This window comes from Lolium rigidum, chromosome 1 (genome assembly GCF_022539505.1).
Source record: "Lolium rigidum isolate FL_2022 chromosome 1, APGP_CSIRO_Lrig_0.1, whole genome shotgun sequence".
Classification (NCBI taxonomy): domain Eukaryota; kingdom Viridiplantae; phylum Streptophyta; class Magnoliopsida; order Poales; family Poaceae; genus Lolium; species Lolium rigidum.
Window position 1 is genome coordinate 270,371,028 of NC_061508.1, and position 18,512 is coordinate 270,389,539.

At 44.5% G+C, this 18,512-nt stretch overlaps 1 protein-coding gene across 1 annotated transcript; it reads right to left on the minus strand.

The window, feature by feature from the left end:
- Positions 1–5,417: 5,417 nt before the first annotated feature.
- On the minus strand, positions 5,418–8,733 carry LOC124694200 (membrane steroid-binding protein 1-like). Its single transcript, XM_047227219.1, has 2 exons — positions 8,341–8,733; positions 5,418–5,991 (listed from the first exon to the last, which is right to left on the minus strand). Exons 1-2 carry the CDS (start codon positions 8,646–8,648, stop codon positions 5,631–5,633), a joined length of 669 nt encoding a protein of 222 aa, XP_047083175.1. The 5' UTR covers positions 8,649–8,733; the 3' UTR covers positions 5,418–5,630.
- Positions 8,734–18,512: the final 9,779 nt, after the last annotated feature.

Sequence of the window (18,512 nt, forward strand, 5' to 3'; positions counted from 1 at the left end):
CAAAACTATCCCTAGGGTTTCCTGCACTCGCCGAAGCCAGCAGCCGCTGCCAAACTCCAACACCACCTAGACGCGCGTTGGAAGAGACGCCGAGCCTCCACCCTTGCTAGATCTAAAAGAGCACCATCGCCAACGAGATTTCGTGAGTCGATGTACAGGCCTGCTGCAAGCAGCAAGACACGTGTCACTGTGGCTCATCGACCGGGGAACATCCTCGTGCTATCTTAGACCAAGATTCGCCGCATCCCATCAACGAAGCCGAGAAATAATTAAAAATCCACCACCTCTGGACCAGCATCCTTGCTCCAGAGCATCCACCTCACCCCGATCCCCAGCACTGTGGTGGACAATGACAAGCGCCAGCGACACTCCGAGAAATAGATCTCGCCAAATCTGAAGAGCAGCGAGAAGACCAAGCCGCCGACCGAAAAGATCGACAAGCACACGTTGCCAACAACTCTGAGACGCCGCCGTGAAGGTCGCTGCCGGTGTGGGTGTGGAGTTGAGGCATATTTATATTCCCGAACGCCACTCCCTAGCTCCCACCACCACAACTACGCACCACAGCGGACAAGCCCTAACTACAGAACGGAGGAACGATGTCCCCTCCCCCTCCTGCCGCCGGAGTGGCAAGCGGAGGGAGAGGGGCCCAAAGCTCCGCGGGTGGAGATGGGATCTGAGCGCCCACCGCTGAGAGAGAGGAGCAGGGGAAAAAGCGGCCTTTCTTAGGACCGTTTTGCGATCAAATGAAGGTCGAAAGAAAAAAAAAATACAGTAACAATTTTTAAGCCTACTACTACAAAAAAAAAAGTCTAAGCAAAACAAAACTACGATATATATGGAAGACTGTAAACTTGCTGAAGCTTGTTTAGCTTAACTCGTCAGTTTGCGGTTCCTCCGTGCCGTAGCTTTCTTAATTATCTGATTATCAGATTAGAGTATTAGAGGCGCCAAGCGAGTATATAGCATACCACTACCTCTCGGCGAGGTGAGACTAATCGAAAGCATATCACATTTTTTAACAGAAGATCGTAGCCCTGCCTTAAATTAATAAGGTTGTTGCAGGCACACTGATACAAATAGCTGAAAATCAGCTAACAAGAAATGAAAATAAACACACAAAGAAAAAGAAAATGAGAGCAGCTTGAGCTTCGTGACTATTGTCCAGCCTTGCAGTCCGGCTGTAGAGAAAGCGAAATTGGTGAAGAAAAACGCTATTGAGGGCTCGCACCATCATCAACCTCCAGAGGCCAAGCAACACCCCACCGCCATACGTTTCCACCTCCGAAAGAAAGCTCCCTGCTTTCTTGCCCTGGATCGGAGGGCGCCGCACCTGTCCGGAGATAGACTGCTCTCCCTGAGCACGAATGGGCAATGGAAGTCTGCCGCCGGGGAGGAAAACTCCGAGCACTCGCCGCGCCACGCCGCCACCCACAAACATCACCGCCGTTCGCAGCACCAATCACCACACCGGACCAAGCTGTCCGGAGGAGACACCGAAGATGCAGCCAACCACCGCCGCACATGTCCACACACCATGCTATCTCAAGGCGGCGCCTCCAACAAGGGAACGACGCCAGAACGCCGCCGCCGCCCAAACCGAAGCTTTGGGCTTTCACCCGTGATAGGTAGGTCAAGTAGGGGGGAATATACCTCGATGTCGCCTTCAAGAAGGAGAACGGCGCCGGAAGCATTGTCGACGTCGTGGCCACCACCGTCGGCCAAGGGTTTCCCCCGATCCATCCACCTCTGGCCACCACACCCACCAACCACCAGAACAAGATCTGAGGCCGGGGAGGTGCACCGAGCAACCATAGTGAGGAGCAGTCACCTTCAGATCTGGAGCCCGAGGCCCAACGGGGAGATCTCCGCACCACGCCCACAGTCCCATCACCAGGGACGGAGCCAGCTTTCGACCATGAGGGGGGCAAAATAGTGTTGTAAACTTCATGAGGGGGGCAGAGTAAGCTAAATCAGCAAGTAATTACAGTTCTAGTGAGCAGTATTCTTCATAAAATCCAAACCATAGGGGGGGCTCAGCCCCCCCTCGTCCCCCCTTGTCTCCGTCCCTGCCCATCACCGCCCACGTGGCTGAAGGACACGGTTTCCAACACCGCCACCCGCCACCTGCCGTTGTCTCCGCCATCCAGGGCCGCCGCCCTGGCTTCCAGGACCCTGCCAGAGTTGCGATGGACAGTACCCCCACCTGGCCACCCAAGCATCGGCGAGGCCGAGCAGAGGTGGGAGGGAGGAGGGCCGCCGAGCAGCCAAAGCAGATGCCAGCCCGCCACATGGGTACTGCCTCAATACCGCCGCGCAGGGGCTCCCACGAGCAGATCCCCGCCCCCATCACTGGCGCTGCAGGGCTTATCTCACCACATCATGTGGTCTCAAAATTTCGCAAACCAGCTAAGAGGACGCGTGTAAATTATGCATCTTCTAGAGGTACATCAGAGCACCATATTAACTGTCGGTCCGTTTTGTGGTTAAGTTTGAAGCAAGAGAAAATTAAGAAGGAAATTTTAAGCCTACTCCCTAGAAATAAACAATTTTAAGCTTACAATTGGTGGGCGGGTGAGCCCAGATTACAGTTTGCGTAAAAAAGAGATGAACAAACCAAACTACGACATGGAAGACTGCAAACTCGCGAAAGCTTGGTTAGCTCATCTCGAGTGTTTGCAATGCTTTCATGTCGTAGCTTTGTTAATCATCAGATGTAACACCCAACGCTGGAACACATTACAGCTCCCTGTTGTCTCGGACTTATATACAGGCCTCCTCCTACCTTGCTGCGTCGCTAGGCGATGTGGGACTAAACAAGAGCATAGCACATTAGCGTGTACTGACAGGTTGATTAAGGAGCAAGTCTATCCTAACACAGCTGGTCAACCAGTTTAGAGTATGCATGTAATTTTTCCCTTTCTAGAAGTACACACCAGAGCAGTCAACAGTCCATAGCTAACCCTAATGCCTTGGTACCTGTGTTCTGGATGTAAGAACATATTCTCACATTATTATTTTTTTTGAAAGAAAGGCAAAAGATTTGCCTTAATTCATTAAATAAGGAGAAGTCGTGGAACAAAGTTTTAGGATTACAAAAACAACGAGGCCAAAGCCTACTCTCCCGCAATTAAAAGACCCAAATGTTTCGCACCGGCCACAACCCAAGTTCTAGCTTCCGACTTAGTTCTATCGAAAATGATGGTCGGCAAAGTACTTTTGTTTTTGAAGGTTCTCGCATTCCTCTCATTCCAAATCTCCCAAGCGACGAGCATAAGGAGGGAGGCCATGGCCTTCCTTCTTCCGCCATGAGAAAGGACCATGGAAGTCCACCAGTGCTCCACACTATCGAACTCATGCCAAGAGGCGGGGTCAAATCGTGGATGTGAAGCCAATCCTTGATCATGGTCCAAATACGGATGGAGAGGCGGCAAGATAAGATGGGCCGCCGATTCGTCATGGCAACGGCAAAGGGGGCAAATCCTCCCATTAGGCCACCCGCGTCTCTGGAGGCGGTCCGCCGTCCAAACCCGGTTTTGTATGATAAGCCAAGCGAAAAGCTTGCATTTTGGTGGTGCCCAAGCCTTCCAAACGACCAACTCTATTGAAGAGCGTATGGTACCGGCGAATTGCGCCTTGTAGGCCGACGAGCAAGAGTATGCCCCGTTCGCAGTGAGCTTCCAAACAATTGAGTCTGGCACACCGTCTTGGAGAGCGATATGCGAGGTATGTTGCCAAAGCAAGGTAAACTCATGAAGGTTTTGGACCGATAGGCCCGCGGAAATGTCAAGATGGAGAATCCAAGCATCATTATTGATAGACTTTCGCACGTTCCAAGTCTTCTTCTTAGAGATAGCATAGATGGAAGGCGCAAAGCATTTGGGGCATAGACCATCAGCCCACGGGTCATCCCAGAAGCTAGCCTTATTTCCATCACCAATGGTGACTTTGGTCAAAGAGCGAAAAAGCTCCAAGTCCTCCTTGCTGCAAGGGTTCTCCATTCCAACCCAAGGCTTATCCGGTGAAGTCCAAGCAAGCCATGTCCAACGGAGGCGAAGGGCCCTCGCAAACTTCTCCATATTAAGGATGCCCAAACCGCCAAGATAGGTAGGGCGGCAAACCGCGGTCCAATTGACTTTACACTTTCCACCGGTGGCATTTTCATTGCCCGCCCAAAAGAAGCTCCGGATAAGCTTAATGATAGCTTGAAGGGGCTCCACGGGGACCTCAATGGCCGTGAGAGGGTAGATGGCTTGCGAGGAGAGGACCGATTTGACAAGCGCCATCCTTGCCGTAGACCACGCCAATGCTTGATAGGGTCCCCCGGAATGCCATTGAGTAGAACTCTCGACGAAGCGGTGCAAAGAAGGGCCGTAAGCCAATCACAGAAGCGCGGAGGAAAACCAAGGCGTTGAAGAAGATCAAGTATGTAGTCCCAACGGACATGGTCGAAGGCCTTTTTGATGTCAAGCTTGAAGAGGAGAGTCGCCTTTTTTCTTCGGTGAAGCCAACACGCATAGTTGCAGACAAACATGAAGTTGTCATGAATGCTCCTCGATTTGATGAAAGCGCTTTGGGAGTGAGAAACGATGTCATTCATGCGAGGGGCCAAACGGCGGGAGAGGACTTTGGCCACAATCTTTGCAAAGCCATGGATGAGGCTAATATGGGTCTAAAGTCGGTGATTTCCTCCGCCCCATCTTTCTTTGGAAGAAGGACAATGTTGGCGGTGTTAAGCCAATGTAGGTGGTTGGTGTGGAGATTGGAGAAGCGTTGTACAACCGCCATGATGTCATGTTTAATAATATCCCAACACGCCTTGAAGAAATTTCCATTGAACCCATCCGGCCCGGGAGCCTTATCGGAAGGCATGTCCCAAATGGCATCCTTCACCTCATCCTCCGTAAAAGGATCATCCAACCCGTCCAAGGTCGGTGTTGGGAGGTCAATGGACTCCCAATTGAAGGAAGTAGTGCGAGGAGTTGGCCGACCATACGCCGAGGAGAAGCGATTTTGGGCGATAGATTGCTTGTCATCATGGGAGGTAGCCCAACCGTTGTTACGCCTAAGCTTGACGATGAAGTTTTTCCTCCTCCGAGCGTTCACCTTCCTATAGAAGAACTTCGTGTTAGCATCCCCATGTCAAAGGTTATTGATGCGGGCCGTTTGTCTCTTTCTAGCGCTTTCGAGAGCCGCCAAGCCAATCACCTTCTTTTAAGCCTTGCGCGAATATCACGCTCCTCCGGGGAAAGTTGTCTTCTCTCCATCGCCAAGTCTAGTTGTAGAATGACATGAAGAGCCAGCAGGAATGGGTAGATCATGTAAAACTGGATGGCTGGCACAACTGCTTGATTAACTGCTGACTGGAGGAAGGATTTGCAATCACATATAAGAAAGTGCAAGATGCTAGGCATAGATACTTTAAGGAGCAGTTATATTATTCAGCCCAAAGTTCGATATCAATAGACGCCTTCACAAAGGGGTACACCCCGCTACCCCAGTAATAATATCCAGCACTCCAGTAAAAACCAACAATGACATCGCACCAGCACTATCCACAGGTCCAATGCGCTGGTACAAATTACATACCGAGATTACACAGATTTATTGCAAGTCAGTACAGGACTTGCCTAGCTTTCTTTCGCGCCTGCTACGTCAGTTGTGGCTTCCTTCTCTGTTGCCACCTCCTCAGGGCTAGCCTCCCTCGGCTTGTCTTCGGTTGCAGGTGCCTTCTCGGGCTCTGCCTCAGCGGTGGTGGTTTCGGTTGTTTCGGGTGCATCTTCCGCAGGAGCTGCCTTCTTGATGGTACCGACCTTCACATACTTGCTCATGAACTTGTATTCCCAATCTTGCAGCGCGTCCATCTCGAATGGCCCGAGGCCTGTGAGGTCACCGTTCAGGTCCTGGGGCTCAAAGGACATCTTAGCTAGAGCTCTGCTGGCATCTTTGCCAGCGAATAGGGCGTAAGGTCCACCTGGTCCGTAGAACATTCTGCATAGACAAAATAAATGTGAAGAAGATTATTAATACAAGCAATCTTCATAGCACATTCCCAGTACAACTGGCGGGAAAATAATGCAACATAACTCCTCACGCAAAAAGTATCATTGGGAAAGTGCACGCATAATGTTAGTTAGGGAATCACCGTCTGTTACTGTCAAGTTTGTGTTAGGTGGATCCCACTGAGATCTCTCTCCCCAAGCTATTTCTATCCCACTCCTTAGAACATGTGTTAAGAAGCAGCAGCATAAATTTCGTCACACGTGTGGTTCAAAAATCATATGGCTTAATGCAAGCTCTAGGCATGCATCTCTTGCTGGTCCCTCAGCCATTGTGATAACTTCTTTCATCCTGGGCTGGCCGTCCAAGGCATGGGGCCCAACATGATGGGAACCCCTCTTAGATCCCACGATAAAGATGCTCTTGATGCTTGGATTGATATATTGTTATACTAATGTCCCCCTCTTCCCACAAGATATGTGTGCTTCACCAGCAACTACAACTTGCATAACAAGGATAAAGAAGAGATGCCACATATCTTATTGCATTATTGAACCTAACCAAAAAAATAACACATAAAATATGCAAAGACCAAGAATAACTTAAAACAATTCTTCCAGTTGTTTTAAGCATTGAGTACCTAATGCCTACAGAAACAGCACTTGCTTCCTTTTCACCTCCGTGGACACATCCATGGATTCAGAACTCTATAGTCTGCATGCATTTAGACACTGAACTTTTATGTTTAACTACCCCTAACCCTAGTTGTTAACATGCAATTCAATTTTAAGAACAGAAGCGGGATCTCTTTCTGTGACCCAACTTCCTTCTCACTAGTCACATGCAACTCTCCTGGTAACTCACCTCAAATAAGTTTGCACCCCCATTGTTCCATTCAAAATCAGAATCAAATGCAACTCTTTGGGTATCTGACCTCAAAAGTGATACTGTATTAATCAACAGCTCAAAACCAAAGCAATATGACACAATTTATTAGAAAGATGTGATTAAACGACCATAAGCTCCAGCACCAGATCAATAGTTTTCAGTTTCATGATTATAAACAAGAACCTTCATATCAAATTAATCCAAAACATCCTTCCATCTGACATTCTTTTGAAGATAGTACTAGATTAAACAACCATAAACTCTAGCACCAGATCAATAGTTTGTTTCATGATTATAAACGTGAACCTTGATATTAAATTAATACAAAACATCCTACGATCTGGTAATTCTTTTAAAGATAGTACTAGCAATTTTCTTCGATGCGAAATAGACACTCATCAAACAAAGAATCATGATATAATAATCTTAATTAACTATTACACAATTGACATCAATAATTCAGCACAGCAGCAACCATACAACTATTGCTTCTTTTGGTTTGTTTCTCTGCAGCATGACCCCATCAACCCCAGCTGTTGACGCTGCTCTCTCCTCAGTCGTCTCCCCTCAACCCGTCCACACAAACCAACAGAAGTAACTCAACAGCTGTCCTCATTCCAGGCATCCACCGATGGCCTACCAGTCCAGTCAGCCACGCAGTATGGCCAGCATTGGGATAGCCTCATGAACGGAAAAACCTAACCCTAACTCAATTGTGCGCCGCCTCACTAAAGAAAATACCTAACCAATTTGTCGTATTCTGCTCAATTTTGTCGCTTCTCTGGATCTCTAACCAGCTTGTGTCTTCTCGATTTGGTAACTGATTTATTGCCAAATAGCCCCCTGTTCTTCCGAGTTTGCCAATCATCCCATCCACACAAACCAAAAGAAGTAACTCAATAGTTGTCCTTGTTCCAGGAATCCACCAATAATGGCCTACCGGTTCAGTCAGCCGCAACCTAACACTAACTCATTGTGCACCACCTCACTAAAGAAAAAAACCTAACAAATTAATCATCTTCTGCTTAATTTTGTCGCTTCTGGAACCAGTTTGTGTCAGAGTTTTTTTTTGCGTTCTCTCGATTTGGTAATTGAATTATCACCAATTAGCGCTCTGTTCTTCCTAGTTTGCTAACACTGGACCCCTTAATTATTTGGAGTGCCAGCGTCGGAATTCCCCTGAAAATAGTCCAACCCAATAAGCATAAAATAAAATTCTGCAAGCCACGCCCCTTTTGACCCTATTCCACGGTGAAGCAGCAAATAGGAAGACACGCGCAACAGATTCACAGTCAAACAAATAGTAGTAAGCCAGTCAACTAGCGTACTAAACAACACCCAAAAGAAATCATAGGCGATTCTGAACTGCAGAACATATACGATCAAGCAAGCACGTCTGACAATCGGAGGATAAGAGAAACTACTACGTTTCGTTGGATCAAGGGGGTATACCTGCTCTGGGTGACGTCATAGATCTGGCCCTTGATGGCCATGAGGAGGGGCTTCTTGGGGTCGGACCCGTCGTACTGTCTGAGGTCCTCCTCCTCGACCTCGCCGAGCTGCACGGGCGGCGGGAGCGGCTCCGCCTCGGGCTCCTCGCGCGGGCGCTGCCGGGGAGGAGGCGGCGGCGCGAAGATCCCCGTCACGACGTGGTAGAGCGCGGCGGCGACCGCCACGGCCGTGAAGAAGGCCGCCGGGGACAGCCCCGTGTAGGCCACGATGGCCTGCTTCAGCGTCTCCCAGAGCTCCGCCACCGCCATCGCAGCCTGCTGCCTGCTAGCACGACTGGGGTTTGGAGGGTGAGGGGTAGTCTGGTCTTTTCGCGGATTTCGATCTCGAGAGGAGGAGGCCAGGGTGTGGCCGTGTGGGGAAATATCTCCGAGTTTATAGGGAGAGGCAGGGAAGAGTTAGGTGTGGGCGAGAATTCTGACGGTGGGTCAAGGCTTGTGGCGCCCAGCAGTCAGGGACGATGGCGGAGATCTCAAGAGGGAATTTTCCAGTTCATACGCGCGTCGGAATCCGGGCTCGGCGATGAGTAGGATTCTACGTTCGAGTTCCTACTAGTGATAATGCATAGGGATCCCGGCAATATTGTTTCATCTAGGTCTATTTATATTACTTTATCATTAACACGGATGTATCTAGATATATTTTAATTGTAGATATATCTATTTTAGTGGCAAGTAATATGGACCGGAGGGAGTATCGTAATTCTTGGTGACTGCTATATGTTAATTTCATGATTTGGTCGTTAGTTTTGAGAAAATATGATGTGGTTTTAGCCGACTATTTGGCTTTCTTGTTCTTGATTAATAACTATGTTAGGTAGAAAAAGGAACAAAAGGAACATCATGAATCTTCCTCTAGCTCCTCAATTTGGCTCTTGGTATTTCTCCTATACCGCGATGAGAAAAATTCATACGACCAAAATTTCACAACCTCGATAACATTCGAACGTTCTACATATTCATCTATCTGGTCTCTCACTCATTTCATCTTGGATCACGTGCTTCTTCCAACCTCCATTGCCACCACTCGTCCTCGACCAAATTAGCTCATGCAGAACCACCATAGGGTAGGCTTGGGATTCGGCCGTCATAGTTCAAATTTCGCAAACTGGGCTCGTTGCAGCCATAAAATATGATGCTTTCGCTCCAAAATCGTGGCGTAAAACCTTATCCCTTGCACATGTCCTTGATCAAACTTAAAAGTCATCCATTCTTTTCTTGACATGACCAAGGAATTCAGAAACTAAACCATGCATATTGAGACCACGCTATGGCAAGTTGACATCAATGCTCTCCAAGAATCAATCAGGGAGCATGTGTGCTAATGCGGAAGACTAGAGCGGCCATTGAAAGTAGCCATTGACGAGGATGTGAACTCAAGATATTTTCACGTTCATGCCTCAAACCATTTTCGCAAAAGCTAAAACCACGACACTTATTGTAGATCGGAGAGAGTATCAAACATTGAACACCACTTTGATGATCCTTTCTCCCGGTAGAGAACCTCGAATTTCCAATATTTATAGTTTGGGAAAGAATTAAGATCTTCGAGACTATACCAACTGAGCTATCCTGGCCATTTATGGAATATGGATTACCTGATTTTATTCATGGTTCGAACTTTGTCTAGAATTGGTCCTGTAACAACCCCTAGAGGGAGACTCAAAACATGGACCCGTTCTCCAATTATTACGCGCAAAAAGTTGACACGTGTAGTATAAAGAGAGAGCACGTCATTATTGAAAGGATACGGATGCCGCCTAGAGGGGGTGAATAGGCGGTTTAAAACTTTTATGAATATGGCTTAACAAATGCGGAATAAAACTAGCGTTTAATTTATCAAGCACAAAACCTATATAACTAGGGTTCACCTATGTGCACCAATGACTTATGCTAAGCAATCAAGCAACTATGTGATAGCAAGATATATAACTTCAAGCATGAAGGCTATCACAAAGTAAAGTGCATAAGTAAAGAGCTCGGGTATAGGAATAACCGAAGTGACGTGGAGACAACGATGTATCCCGAAGTTCACACTCTTGCGAGTGCTACTCTCAGTTGGAGCGGTGTGGAGGACAAGTCACTCCAAACGCACGAGGGCCACCGTATTCTCCTCGAGAATTCCCACCAAAAGTGATGTCCTCGATCCACTATGGAATCTTAGGGTGGTCACCGAACCCGGACAAAGCTTGGGGCTATCTCCACAACTTAATTGGAGGCTCCCAATAAATCGCCACAAAGGCCTTCCCTTGAAGAATCTCCACAACTTAATTGGAGTCCCCAAGAACACCACAAAGACCAGTAAGCCGTCTAGGGTCCAAAGACCCAAGAGGAACAAGCTTCGGGAACAAGGTCCCGAAGTGAATATCTCACGAACTTTCACCTCCACGTATCACCGCGGATAAGTCAAACCGATGCACCAAATGCAATGGCTAGAACACCACAAAGATGCTCAAGTCCGCTGCGGTGACCCAGCATACCACTGCATATTGTAGTATACAAGTCGTTGATATGATCTTCATGAAGGGACCTCTTCACAAATATCACATCCCTCAGAGTGGTACAACATAAACACTGCAGGTCATAACACTCGAGATTATATTACAAACATGGTCTTAACAAGTTGGTATTCTCACAGGTCCGATGAGAACACCCTACGATATTACTCAAGTACTCTTACAACTCAACTTAAAGATCATAACGAGCTCAGCAACTTATTTAGGTAATCTACTACGCTGCTCGGCTCTAAGATATCTAGGGTAAGACTCTATTGCGGTGTTATCACAACACCCAGCCAGGCTCTATCAAGTCCGTTGATATGCAGAAGGGAAAAGATACAGCTGACTTCCCCAGAGCCATTATAGATCTCATGGTTAACGCGAAATGTACGGCGCTATAATCACTAGACGACATTGGTGATTAGTCCTAGATGAGTAGAACACATGCAATGGAACATCCACCAGAAACACATACCATGGTTCCATTGCCCACCACATAGTCATATTCATAATTGAAAAAGTAACATTTTATTCAGTGAAGGAATGATAAGTATATATTGCTTTGCGAGTAAATTGATAGAAAATAATCAATATGACATGATCAAGAGTGAACTTGCCTGGTGACTGCGAGATAATGCAGTTCGATGGTTTGGATGGAACCTGGACCTCAGGTTCTGAAAAAAACCATCATTGTCCGATAAGGACAATGTTATAAAATCCAAATGATGCATGCATGGGTGCATTATTTTATGTTGAAACCCTTAAGATTTGAATGATTTAGGTTTAATTTGAATATTTATGCCTTAGGCAGTAATTTATAATCATTTTACATCCTTTAATAAGGTTTTCTTTAAAAACAAAAGGATTTAAGAGTAATAGAATTTTTATTTTGGAAATATTTATTTCAAATAAAGAATTTGAAATAATAGAGTTTTTCCCTTATTGGAATATTTATTACAAAAGAAAGGCTTCAGAATAATAGAAATATTTCCTCTTTGGAAAATATTTGTCCTTTAAAAGAAAAGGTTTGGAATAATAGAATTTTCTTTTAAAAATATTTGATAAACAAATATTTAAATTCATTTGGAATTATCCTTGATTTTTGTATCCAAGGAAAATTGCAAATTTCAAATTCCAAGTTTATAATTAAATTCAAAAATTTCAAAATTTGGACTTGTGTTGTTCATTTCTTTTCTTATTTTATTCTGGTTAAGAATTATTTTTAATATACTATTTCAATTTTTCTTGAATATTTGGAGGTATTTATAATTTATTTGGAATTTTACAAAGTTCAAGGGTTATTTGAATTGTGAAATGACTAAAATGCCCCTGGGCCCACCAGTCAGGTCAACCAACTGGTTGAACCGGACCGGCCCAGGTCGGTCGGCCCACCGGCCTCACTTCCCCTCATCTCTCTCTCTCTCTCTCTCACGCTCACGAACCCTAACCCTAACTCCTGGGCGATCCCGTGGCGATGGCGTCGCCGCCACTCTCCGGCCGGTTCCAGCGGTCCTAGGGCTCGCCATCCATCGCGTTCGACGCAGCTCGCGACGGCGCTCCTTCCTACCCGCGTCGATCTGGATCTCCTCTCCTCTACTGGCCATGCGCAAGCTCTTTCGTGCCAGGCGTTAACGAGTTCATCGACGAACTCCGTCGATCTGCGCTCCCTGGACATGCTCGTGCTGCTCGCCACCTTCTCCAGTGGTGGTGCGTGGCTGGCACCGGCCTGGCCGCGGTTTGGCACCGCCGTGGATGGCCTGTGCCACCGTGCCGCCATGGACACCTCTAGGTACCACTGCCTCTCCTTCTATCCCTCTCTCTACTCCATCTCCTCCATCTACTCGAGCTCTGCCTACTGATTCATCCTATGCTTGTGATGCTACTGTTGTTGCTCTTGCTATGCTCCCCTGATGCCATGCCTAAGCCTATTGCAGTCATGCTCATGCTTGTCTAGGCATACTGCTGCTATGCTCATGCTTGCTTGATCCTACTGGATGGTTGTGCTAGTCCTATTCTACCTATTCATGCTCTTGTTCTGCTCAATTGCTTACTAGTGGCCTTTGCTGTTGACAGTGCTAGCAATTCTGACACTTGTGATGCCAGTGGTGCTCTCCTGTGTCTTGTACATGATCTAATTGGTCCATTAGGATCAGTACATGCTAGTGGCTAGGTTACAGGTTCCATTTTTGGATAATTTGTGTGCTTGCCCTAGCTACTGCAATGGTTTATGCTTTCTCTAACTGTTGCTCATGTGTTGGTGAGCTGTTGTTGCTGTCCATAGCACATTGAATATGATTCAATGGCTAGGATGCCTTTGGTCATCCTACTGGTTGCCTCTCAGTGATGCTATTTCTTATCAAGTGATGGATTATCTTGTATTCATGCCTTGGTGAATTATTTGTGTATGAACTGCTTATGCAGTGTTGATTATATGCATGTATTTGTATGAAATGATATCTCCAATATCAATTGGAAGATATACAAAGTATGAATCCATCCTGGATAATGATGACTTATAAATTTTGATTACTGGATGGCTTGTGGTTGATGTGACCACAGTAGCCTTGCTACTGCTTGGGTTGCTCTCACTCTTGGATCATTTCTTGTTGGCTAAACTCATTGTTGCTTGCACAGTAGGGTATCATAGTTCATATGAATGCCACTGTGACTTGCCTGTGAAGAAAATATGCATAATCTGATGGTTTAATTGGCTAGGAATAGCTAGGTGGTCTCTGTAGCCTCTAGTATCTATGTACTACTCTACTGGTTTGCTATCTGTGCATCTATATGTATCTATTTGCACAAGAATATCATCTGGATGGTATTTGGATCTAGCTGCTCACTTTCTGCCAGCAATCCTTGGTCAAAATCAAGTGATGTTATCCCCTCATGGGAATCTGCTCATGCTTATGCTTTGTGTCATGCTAATGATGGATTGGATCCACTAGATCCACTCCAGGTATAAGTTATACCTTGCTCCAGCTCCTAGATGGTCATGTTTGGTTGCTGTTGAGTTTTGCTTGATGGTTTTGATTGCTTGTCCTTCTCCTCCTAGCTCCTGGATGATCTTGCTTATGTTCCCATGTCTCTGGTTGTTTTTTGGTTGGTTGGTTTGGAGATCTGAATGGTTTCTAGGGTTTGATTTGGTGTTCTTGAGCAAGAACAGATATGAACTATTACTGTTCACTGCTAGCTGCTGGTTGATGTCTATCTGGTCGACTGGATTGACCACTCCAGCTAGTTCTGCCTGTTTATACTCCCTGGTGGTTCATCCTTGCCTTGACACACAGGCATGTGCACTTTGGTGACTATGCCTTTGTGGCCTGGCTGTTGAGCATGCACAGCAACTTGTGAGCTGTGTGTGTGCTAGGGATGGGAACTTGAGCCCATCATTGCTCAATTTTGGTCTGCTGATGCCTATCTCATTTCTTGCATGGTTTTGGACATTGGCAAGTGGCATTGACACTTGTATTTCACACTCTGACTAGTTTCTTTGTCTTTGCAGGTTTGAAGCTCAATTTGATCGAGGAACAAAGAAATCAAGACTAGTAGTTTAGGATTTTTGTTTATAGATCAATACTTGTAATCTTCTTTATTTTTCTTTATTATATTGCTTATTCTTGTATATTGAATATTGTAAAGACAATGTAATTGTGTGTGTATGATCAATAAATCTCAAGGTTTTGTTTATGAGCTTTTATGTAAATTTGATATTCACTTATGAATTATTTTTGTAAGTGTGATGTGTTTTTGAATTATGAATTCATAATTCATTTATATATTGTTTATTTTATACTTCTTTTGTTTGAAATCAAATTTGAAATGTCAACTCAAATATTCTCCCAAAACTCTAAGTTTCAAAAGAGGTCATGTCAAAATTCATAACCCTCACATTGCTCTAACCCTAATAGCAGCGAGAGAGAAACCTCGATCCCTCTTAGGTTTTATGCAATAAAGCGCGAAAATTTTCCCCGTTTTGCGATGAAATGCACATCCCATTTCTAAATCTACCCTTCGTTGGTCCTATGTTCTGGGATATTACATCATTCTCTCTCAAATTCTAACAAAGCTACAAAAGCTATTGGGGGAATGAGAGAGGAAGAACAAATAGGAGGAGGAACGTCAAATTTCTCCAAGATCTAGATCTAGTAGATTTCCCTCACAAAGAGAGGAATTTGTTTGGTCAAAATGTAGATCTAGATCTCCTCTATCTTTTCCTAAAATATGAGCAAGAACCATGGAGGGATTAGAGGGAGAGGAAGCTTCTCAAGGTCAACAATGGAGTAGAGAGAGAGAGTAGGAGAAGCAACCTCTCAATGGGGAAGAAGACCGCTTTTTATATGGGAGGAGGAGCACTAGCCGTTTGGAGAAAAGGGCTCCATTTTCGCACCCGGTCGAACCTTCCGGGCCTGGCCGGACCATTCTGGTCAGCCGGATTTGTCCGGCCGGCCCCAGCCCCATTCCAGTGACTAATCTGAGAGCCGGGACCGTTTCGTCGAACCAGGGGCCGGACTGGTCCGGCCCAGACGGACCACTTCGGCTGGGAGCACACCGCACACCAAAAACGCTGCCATTTTCACATTGGAACTCCGAATTTGATGATCTTGGGCTCGTTGGAATCACAACGAAAAGCTCTACAAGATCATACAGGGAAACATCATAGTCCAACCACATAGTATAAGATCAAAAGGGTAAAGTTTTAACCTATCTATAAGAGCTAAACCGGTAACACCTCCAATAAGGAAATTGCAACAACTTGAGTTAGAAAACTCGGATTTAGGTGAAACCAATTTAGTTGGAAATAGGATGACAAGAGCTACCCCACAAAGAGTGAAAATATAAAGAATAAGTGGGGTAGATTTTTCCATGCATTTAGAGGTGAAACCTCTCAAAATGAAGAACCGGGAAAAACTCCAATATCGAAAACACAACAAATATTTCATGTGGAATCTGTTTTCGATGAACTAGAGATAGTCATGAGAATAAGTACAAGATCTAAAATGCCATATGGATAAGATCCAAATAACAACCAAGAAACATGATGCAAGGATGCAAAGGTTTGAACTCTCTCTGAACGATACAATCAAGTTACTCACTCGAGAGCCCCTTCGTAGTGCGGCAACTAACCTATAGCCCGGTATCCCAACTAAACTACGAGACCGGCAAGAAAGAAACCCTATAAAGATAAAACCTTAACCTTGCACATTCCACTTGAGCTCGATGTTGACGATCTTGACCGCAACAAGATGAAACACCGTTCTTGATTGTGCTTGCTTGATGAAGATGAGGTCTCGCGGATTGCTCCCCCATACTCCACTATGGATGAGCTTCTTCTTTGGTGAAATTTCACATATCCATGAACACATATGAATGGCAAGCTTCAAGCATGTGAACGCTCCGAGTTGATTCATCTTGAATTTGCACCTCATTTCTTCGTATTGCAACCTTGAAGCCAACTCATGGTTCAAGCATTGCCTATGGACAACTCCTACACATATGACTCAATGCAAACATTAGTCCATAGGGATTGTCATTAATTACCAAAACCACACATATGGGCTCTATGCACTTTCAATCTCCCCCATTTTGGTAATTGATGAAAATCTCTTTGAGAGGGTTTATGTAATGAATTTAAGTAACAAACAAGTTGAATATATAGAGCAAACTCCCACATAATATATGCACATTGAATAAACTTGAATTTCATTGCATATATTGGCAATCAAAGCCTAGTGGAGTTTCCTCTAAATAGTCAACCAAGCAAGGTAATTACTTTGGCACAAAGCAAGAAGCATAAAACCCAGTTCCCTTAAACCCTCGAAACTTCTCACCCATTGGCATCCATTGCCGAAATGGGCGAAAAATCTAGAGAGGTCAATATAGTGAGAATTTGTCCATAAGGTGTGCATTTCTCATATTGGGAGTGGAATCAAATGCACGTATCCAATGATGAATACTCGGAGGGATTCAAACTATATCTAGGGTCAAAGATTGCAAAAAAGATAACAAAGTCAAGAAGCTTCAACACATGAAGCAAGCAATCAAATGAACCAAAAATAAGAAACCAAATGAAAGATAGGTATTATAATAAGATAAAGTAGAGTGTTCTAAATAACATAAGGAAGCTCCCCAAGGTTTGTGCACAAAGATAGACAATTTGTATTGGAATATAGGTGCACAAACATGGTATCATTACTCCCATAATATCATTCAAAGAAAAAGATACCAAGTGAAATAAAGTTTTATGATCGCCGCAAGATAGTGCTTTAAATAAAATGAGGAAGGTCCCCAAGGTATATGCATATATTAGATTGTTGCATTTGAATACAATATGCACAACATGGAATCCTCACTCTCTCATTACCATTTAAACCACAAACAATTTCAAGAGACCATAGATAAGAAATTAAGCTTAACACTTGGAGCAAATTAATGGTTGAGCAACAAGTAAGAGACACCGTAATAAAATGCTCAACCAAAAGGATATGTGAGAGGCATGGCCAAGCATATTATAAGACTAATACAAGGATGAGAAACTAGCATCATCATAGTCTTCAAAGAGTGATTTTGCATAGCATGACCAACAACACATAACAATTAAATACGATATCAAGTGGAGAATTATCATCTCTTATGTGTATAAGTTTCTCTAAGTAGACAATATCACAAAGATATTTATCCACAAAGAAACATGTACACACAAAGTAGATACAAAATAATTAAAAAATGATATCCAAAACGAAGTCATGCAATATACCAATAAGACCTTTGCTTAATAGCATACCCAAAGGCTCAATTTTATCTTATTGTACATTAATGAACTTTAAACACAAACACATCAAAGACATCACAAATATCAACAAGGGAAAGAAGATAGTTGGGATGCTTTGAGAAAAGCAACAAGTATCGCAACTAAAGGATACCAAAAGAAAGAACTCAATTTGCAATAAGGAGGTTTCATTAAGACATTTGCAAATAGAGAGATTCATGCCAAGATGCAACCACGAGGTTGGATACAAGAAAATTATGCATGAGAAGATACTTGTTACCAAGATAGAATTGATGTAGACATAGTAGATATGAGTTCGTTGATCATCCAAGATTGCCTCAAATAATCATTTAGTAATCACTTCTTCCTTATGAATTTGGCAAGCATCCAATGCATCTTCATGTACCTAAAACAAATTTAAGTATAAAATGGTTCCCAAAATAGTTGGGTCCAAAGTAGTTAGACACTACAACATATAGAACAAACTTCACATAAATATATGCATATTGATATGAAATTGAACTAGTAGTTGGGGCGCCCCATGGGGCGCCTCCTCACTGGAGCTGTGCGCCCCAATCACAACGCATGATAGCAACAGTTTTATCATACCCTGTACCAGTGTTTTTTTCACAAACAACTCTACTCGATGCTCCTCAATTTCATACAAGGTATAATATACGTAAGGGCCAATCACGAGATGAGCCACAAATACTCGTCTCGGTTCGACCTTAAACACTTCCAGATTTGATACAAGGTATTCAATTACATATACAACACTTATAGGGATTAAAATTCACAAAAAAGGTAAATTGCAATGTTTCACCCTAAGACAAGGTTCTTCCAAGTAAT

Bases quoted from the DNA above. Each gene is read 5' to 3' on its own strand.
- LOC124694200 (XM_047227219.1), bottom strand. From the start codon at position 8,648: ATGGCGGTGGCGGAGCTCTGGGAGACGCTGAAGCAGGCCATCGTGGCC. The intron at 5,992-8,340 runs GTATACCCCCTT...TTGTCTATGCAG, and splicing joins TATGACGTCACCCAGAGCAG to AATGTTCTACGGACCAGGTG.